This window comes from Pteropus vampyrus, unplaced genomic scaffold, assembly GCF_000151845.1.
Source record: "Pteropus vampyrus isolate Shadow unplaced genomic scaffold, Pvam_2.0 Scaffold142, whole genome shotgun sequence".
Lineage (NCBI taxonomy): Eukaryota > Metazoa > Chordata > Mammalia > Chiroptera > Pteropodidae > Pteropus > Pteropus vampyrus.
This window is the reverse complement of record NW_011888923.1, coordinates 2,073,430-2,080,775: the sequence shown is the minus strand read 5'-3', so window position 1 is coordinate 2,080,775 and position 7,346 is coordinate 2,073,430. Positions and strand designations below refer to the sequence as shown.

The window sequence follows — 7,346 nt, the reverse complement described above, 5'->3', positions numbered from 1 at the left end:
CGGCGCGGGTGGAACGGGGGCGCGTCCTCCGCGAAAGCCAGCAGGCTGTCCCGGCGCCGGTCCGGCCCGGCGGGCAACACCAGCGTGGCCAAGTCCTCGCCGGAGCCCCAGCGCGGCAGGAAGGTGGGCAGCGGGACGGCGGCCCACACGTCCGCATCGTCGTGCGAGAGGCGTCGCGTGGGCGGGACCTGTCAGGACCCGCGGGGTTAACTCGGGTTGCCCTCCTGGAAAACAGGGACCCGAGCCTCGCCTCCCGACACGGGGCAGGGTGGCCTGCTTCTATTTAGGGCAGGTGACAATCTCTCTGAGCCTGTGTTGTCATTTGTACCTTGGGTCGGTTGGGGAGAAGACACCTTACATGGGGTGCTGAGCACCAAGGAAGGAACACAGGCGCCAGGGGGACCACGCTCCCAGAACACGAGGGGATGCGGGGGCAGGGGCTGGGGGCCCACGTGCACAGGCTCTGGGGCCAGTGCGTGCTGGCGGTGAGTGGGAAAGCCACTCTGGAGCCGTGGCAGGCATGACACCGGCTCGGAGTGGAAAAGGCCTTGGGAGTCAGGACGCGCCACCCGCACGCTCAGAGCCCCGCCCCGTTCCCACCTGCAGATACTGCATCTTGTCCTCCTGCAGGGGCCGCAGCGGGTAGACCTGCGGCAGGGCGCCCTCCGCGGAGAGCTCGTAGCTGGCCATCCGGTCCAGGGCCACGAAGTCGCCCCCGTAGCTGTAGTCGAGGGAGCGCTCCAGCACCAAGTCCCGGGGCATGGCACCCTCCAGGCTGGTATCTGCGGGGTGGGGCAGCTTAGGGTCACGGGAACTTGGGAAGAGCCAAGAATGAGCCCAAGGACCCCCATAGGCATACACAGGGCAGAAGGTTATGGAAAAGACAAAGGGCAGGGTCCTGGATTCGAATCCCGACTCTGCCACCTTTTAGCTGTGGGAATGGGAAAGTTACACACTGAACCAGTTTCCTTGTCAATTGGGTGGGGCCTGAGGTTACCTTGTGAACTTAGGGGAGACAAAATACACACAAGGGGCTGACAGTGCCTGGCACACAGCAAGGGTCAGCCTGGGGTTACACTGTCATTGCTGGAGGAATAGAATTGGGGTCTGCAGGAGCCACCGGGGACCCCCAAGGTTGGAAGCTTGGAATACAGGCAGTCTGGTGTCCACGGCTACTGCCTGGGGCAGGCTAGCGGGACAGGAGAGTGCCCTGGGGGTACACTTAAGTCCCTCGGCGGCTTGAGCACATTTGGGGGTAATACTGGGGATGTCTGGCAGTAGAGGATGGGATCACCACAGTGCCATGGGGTGGCCACTTGACGGCTGCTATCCCGATGACTCTAGTGACCTCACCCAGATGCCACTCTCCCCGGAGGCCACTCTCAGGGCACCCTCACCCTCACCATCTTCCGAATCCTCGTCGTTGGCCATGAGGGCCACACACTTCTCCCAGACGGCCTTGAGGTCGGCACGGTAGCGGTCACAGGCCCAGAGGAACATGGGCAGCAGGAGAGCCTGGGTCACCGAGCACCACAGCACACACAGCGCCATCCAGGGTGCTGAGGCGTCTGCCCGCAGGCTGCTGAAGCTCACCACCTGTGGGCACAGTGCTCGGCCTGGCACCCCGCAGGTCCCCATCACACAGTGTCCCCTCCCAGCCTAGGTCCTCCCATCCGGATGGCAGGTCTGAGTGCCCACCAGCCAGAGGAGGAGGTGGTGGTGGCAGACAGAGCTCTAGGCTCTAGGGCAGGAAAGAGCCAGACCGTGAGGGTAGCAGTCCCTGCCCACTGCGAGCTGCTGGCAGCCAAAACGAAGTCACAGCCCCACGTATGCACAGCCCTTCACAGGGCACGCATTTCCTCAGAGTACCCTCATGGACTGCCTGAGGACAGAGGTGGGGGCATAGATTATCACGCCCACTTGGGAAAGGGGAAATTGAGGCTCAGAGGACCAGGTCTCAAGCCTCCCAGTGCAGGGAACTTCCTGCCCTTCTGGCTCTGCCATGGCCAGCGGCTTCCTTGGCCCTGCCCCTGTTCTGGGGGCCTAGGCCTCGAACCCCAGAGGAGGAGAGTCAGAGCAGTTTCTGGGGTTCAGAGGGTCCAGCCAGGCAGCCTTTTGGTCACTGCCCAGGGTCCCTCCTTCCTCATTCCCGACTCCTCCACCCAGAGTGACATTTAATTACTCTCCCATCGGAGAGGAAGTGGGCGTGATGCAGACATCATCTTGGTTCTGCCATGTGAGCTGCCTGCCTCTTGGAAAGCTGCTGAACCTCTCTGGGGCTCAGTTTCTTCATCTGTGAAATGGGCCAAGAACTCCCTGAACCACGGAGTGGGCTCCATAGATGGCACCCCTTTTCCTACCCTGAAGAGGTGGGGTTGGGGAGCTTTCCCTGCTTTTGCGCCCTGCTGGCTCTGCAATTTCATACACACTGCCCCCTCCGCCAGCACAGGGACTGCACGCAGGAGCACCCCCGTACCGGTGGGTTGCTGGGCCCACCGAGGGTGGGACAGCACATTGCCAGGGGCTACATCCCGAGTGTGTTCCCTGATGATGAGTCTGCCACTCCACCTGTCACCCTCTTCAATTTGTGTCTTAGTGTCTCCTAGCTGCTTGCACGAAACCTCTGGCCCTCGCCCCACACCCGCACCTGCTCCAGGCCCTTCCGGAAACTGGGACAAAGCCCCAGGGGTGGGAAGGCATGGCCGCTGGGTCCAGACTTCATTCCTGGGCCAGGCTTCACTAGCAGGAGCTCTGGACTTTGGCCCTGACCTTCCTCAGACCAGCCTTCACCTTGACCTTTCTTAGCACCTGGGATCAAGTCCAACTCTTCAGCAGACGTTCTAAGCCTGCTCTGCCTCCCAGTTCGGGACTAAAGCTGATTCTGCTCTGTCCATCCTAGGACCTGGACCCACCAAGAAGCCTGTGGACATGCTGCCCACCTTCCATATCTTCTGCATCGAATGGGCAGAGGGTGAGGCAAGTCCCCCGCAGTGCGGCAGGAGGACCCTGGGCTCCACAGTCACCTGAGGTGGGTTCAAGTCCCACCACGGCAGCCCCGACTTTAGTGGCTCCTTCTACCTCCCTGAACTTTGATTTCCAAGTCTGTACGATGGGGATGCTGAGCATGCCCCGCCTTAAAGAGTCAGGTGTGAGGATTCAATGCCTGACGCCTGCAGTGTGTCTACTCCAGGGCTGTCCCCAGGCTCCCCCCAACTGACCGGCTCACCCACCAGCACGGGGAAGCCCATGAGGCAGTCGTAGAGGACGACGATGGTGGCCACCAGGCCCGTGATCTGCAGCGAGGTCTTGGCGGGCTCGGAGCCGTCGATGGAGGAGCGGCGCTTGCCCTGTGCGTCCTCCACCACGATGGTGGGCACGGTGAAGGCGCGGCGGTCGGCCCGGCGCCCTGCCTGCCCGGCCAGCGTCTGGAACAGGGCGATGGCCGTGCAGACCACGCCCATGGCCACGCTGCCACCCACCAGCAGCAGGAAGCAGACGCCAAAGCCCAGGCCGATCTCAGCTGCGATGAAGCGGCAGCCGCGGGCGTAAAAGCGCTCCCTGGTGTCATGCCAGCCGACGGCGGGCAGGGCCGACAGGATGAAGGACACCATCCAGATGCCCACGACCGTGTGCACCGCCTGCTTCTTGGCATTGCTCAGCCTGGTGCGTGGGCGGGGGGGGGGATAGGACAAGGGACCCAGTGTTACTCACGGGGTGACTTGTAGAGGATCCCCCAATGGTCCTGGTCCCCAGTACACGGCAGGCGTGGAACGACCAGCATGGTGGGGTTCGTCGCTTGCACAGGTGACATTCATGCACATGTCACACGTTCCTCTCACCAAGCACTTCTGCACTGGACACCGTACACCCACGTGCATCCCTGCAGCCCAGAGTGCCCGTCCTGAGACCCCCGCCCGCACCCGGGACAACGCAGCTGGGGCAGACCACCTCGGGCACGGCCACCGCACCGCGAGCCTCTGTGCACACGGGGACACCAGGTGGTCTTCCTGTTCGTGCCCGAGAACACCAGACGTTGGAGTGCGCACGTGCACGTGCCCGGGAGCTCACCGGTAGTTGACAGGCCAGCGGACCATCCACATGCGGTGGTAGGAGAGGGAGGTGACGGAGAAGCACGTGGCCAGGGTGAGGGTGTAGAAGGTGGAGACGAAGACCTTGCAGAGGCCCTCGTTCCACTCGTAGTCCGGGCGCTGCCGCCGCAGCTGGACCACGGCGTAGGTGGCGATGGGCACCGCCACGTTGAGCATGTGGGTGGCCGCGAGCGTGCACAGCAGGAACTCCAGGGGCTTCCACTTCTTCTGCTTGGCGCCCACGCTGAGGATGCCCCAGGCGTTGGCCAGCAGCGAGAGGCCTCCGCATGCCAGCCAGCCCACTGCACTGCCAGGCAGCCGCCGCTCATCACTCATGGTGCAGGCAGGAGCTGGCGGGCGGCTGGGGCATCCTCCTCACAACCAGGCCCCGGCTCGGAGCAGCAGCCCTCACGCCCGGCGGCCCGGGGACACCAGGGACCACGAGCATCTGCAGTGGAGGAGAAGCCAATGAGCGCTCAGTTGGCTTCAACTCTCCCTCCAGCTACAGCATCGGGACTCCTGGGAGTGTGAGGTGGAGGGGTCCCCCAGTATGCCATCACCTGTCTTGCCCTGGGCTGCTCCGCCCTCCTCTCCACTCTCTGTGCCTCCTGCCCATGTCTCTGGTACCCCAGGAGACACACAACAGAGGCGCCTAATAAGTGCACATTCTATCCCTTCCACTCACTCCTGGTCAAGGCATGGAATCTGGGCTTCCTTCCAGGCCACCCACATCCTTAGGGAACCAGCCAGGCTGGGCCCGGATGGGCACTCTTGCCCCATGTGTGCCCTGGCCCTGGCCCACAAGTCCTCTTGCCAGCAAACGTCCCCAAATCCTTGCACAGCCTTCACGAGGCTTCCCCGGTGAATGTCATGGCCCTCACCTTACCCCGTCCCATGTCATTTGGCCAAATGAGGATGTGCGAGTCCCCCAAACCTGCCCTGTGAGGTCAGGGTGATCTGGTGACCACTTTCATGCCCACCCTGGGAAAGAGCAGCCTGCTTTGCCCAGCGCAGCCCAAGCTGGCATCCCACACCCAGGCGTGCCTGGCACTGCCACAAGCTGGGGTTCAACCTAAGCGCGAGTATTCCAGCTGTGCGGCTGGCGCGGGGTCTCTGCACGCGTGTCCTCTGTAACAGGACGGTGATGTTTCCTTCAAGGTAGACAGGGGCAGACAGACGCCCCGCCTCTTAAGCCCCGGGTCAGGTATTGTACACAGGGGTGCCCTGCACCGTGGTCGGCGTTTGCTATGGATGCCTTGGGCAGCATGGGCTTGTAGACAGCCCAGGGAGCACACCTTGACCCAGGGAGGAAGTGCCAACAACCTGTGGACGTGAGCCAGAGATGAGGATGCTGGGCAGGAGGCACCTGTCAGGGAGTTGCCCCATCCTGCCAGAGGGCTGGGTGGCAAGTCCCTCCCTCCTCCTTCTCAGCCCCGCAGCCTCAGCTGCCTCCCTGTAGGGAGTGCTGGCCAGTCCCCGTGATGTGAGGTTCCCCAGGACAGGCCCCTCTGGCCACAGCCTTGAGTAGGCAGCGGGGGAAGCAGCACACGCTAAGTGAAGGTCCACTGTGTGCTCTGCCTACACTTGGCCCTTCTCACCTGTTTAAAATCACCAGCTGCACTTCTGCCCCAGATACTATGGGGCCTACTGTACCAGACAGAGCCACATGATCCCCCAGGGACTGTTTCCAGCTTGGGGTGGACAGGCCCGCGCAGGACCCTGGTGCTGAGGGCAGAGGAGGCAACACCTCTCCACACGCTGCCTGGCACCTGTTTGTCTAGCCTGAGTTTCTTTTGGTTTGCCTATGGCCTGACCCGCCCCCCCGCCCCCGGACACCGAGGGACCTCTGAGGGACATGTCTCATTCATCTTGGTGCCTCTGCTTTGGGCCTGCCCAGACCCTTGGCCCAGGGGAGGAGTTCATTCTGGACCCCACCGGTGCCCCTTAAGGGTCTCCTAAGGGGCTCGGGGGACTTCTGGGACTTCCTTCCCAAACATGAGGCTCCTGCTTGCAGAGTGGCCTTTCTTTCCCCACCCCAGACCCTCAACCAGCCATTCCGGTGTCCAGCAAACCTCCTTGACTTCAGCATACGGAGGCCATACAGCGAGGGGTGAGGGCTGCAAGACTCCAACTTCAGCTCCTGGCTAACTTGACTCAGCTGGGCCTTAGTTTTCTTATCTGAAAGCTAGACATAACAGTACCTACCTTGAAAAGCATTGCGGGTAGTTAATAAGCTATGCCGGGCGCACAGTAAGCGCTCAATAGATGCTTACCATGTGGATGCCTGTACCAAAGCCCTCCCAGCTCACTGAGCTACGCTGTCTCTTAAGGGCTAAGACACTGAGCTTTGTGAACCTCAGACCTGCAAGCGGACACACAGTCACCCCAACTAGCACTTGGGACAGCCCAGCTTTGGGAGTGAGGTGGCCACAGGGCTGCCCCCAGCCCTGTGAGGTGCCTAGCAGCCTTCTGGGGTTCCAGAGTGTGGGCCAAAGACACCACTGATCTTTGCATTATCAAACAGGAAATTGGATTCAGCATGCACCTGGTTGGCCAGCAACTTTTTCGCACATGCACTGGGTCACCTCAGCTGTCAGATTGGGAGGCTTCCATCAGACGCCCAAGCAAGCTCTATCTGACCCCTGTGACCCTGGGCACAGCCTAGCCCCAGCCCACCCCGCCCACCAGTTGGTCACAGGTGCGGGGTACTGCGGACAGAGCCGCAGGCTACACTGGCACAAGCCAGCACGGTGCCAGTCTGCCCCTGGTCCTGAGTGTGGTTGGTGGCCCTGGGTTGGGAGAGAAACGTCACTGGGGGGAGGTTGGGGAGTGGACACCAAGGTCTCCAAATGAGAAGTGAGAGGGGGCTGGCTCTGTGGGAACAGGGGGTCCCCCTTCCTCCAGAGACCCACAGATCACACACCTGCTATTCTCTCTCTACAGGGAGCAGCAGACACTTGGGGCCAGACCGCAGGCGGGGCTCCCGCCAGTGGGGTCTACACCCAGGGTGTCACCATCCCCAGCTGGGAACTTTCTCCTGCATCACACTCACAGTGTCCCCACAGCATTTCAGGATGGAGCTTCCCCCTTCTCCCCAAGCTGCAGACTGTCCCTTCCTCCTCTCCCCACCCAGCACATGGCAAAGCAGGTCGCAGGTGTGACAGGCCTGGGACCCACCGAGTCCAGAAGACACCCTCCGCAGGGTCTGCGGGCGGGGCCCCGGCGTGACGTCACGGCCCCCGGGCCAATGAGGCCGCG

The 7,346-nt window shown here is 62.3% G+C and overlaps 1 protein-coding gene across 1 annotated transcript in view; it reads right to left on the bottom strand.

Moving 5' to 3' along the window:
- The window catches only part of GPR153 (G protein-coupled receptor 153), a 9,222-nt gene extending 2,016 nt beyond the window's left edge, over positions 1 to 7,206 (bottom strand). The window contains exons 1-5 of the mRNA XM_011368487.2: positions 4,069 to 7,206; positions 3,231 to 3,660; positions 1,404 to 1,596; positions 601 to 782; positions 7 to 188 (exon numbers count right to left, since the gene is read on the bottom strand). Coding sequence (XP_011366789.1) covers positions 7 to 188; positions 601 to 782; positions 1,404 to 1,596; positions 3,231 to 3,660; positions 4,069 to 4,424 — 1,343 coding nt within the window. The 5' untranslated portion in view covers positions 4,425 to 7,206. The remainder of the gene's footprint in view (positions 1 to 6; positions 189 to 600; positions 783 to 1,403; positions 1,597 to 3,230; positions 3,661 to 4,068) is intronic.
- Positions 7,207 to 7,346: the final 140 nt, after the last annotated feature.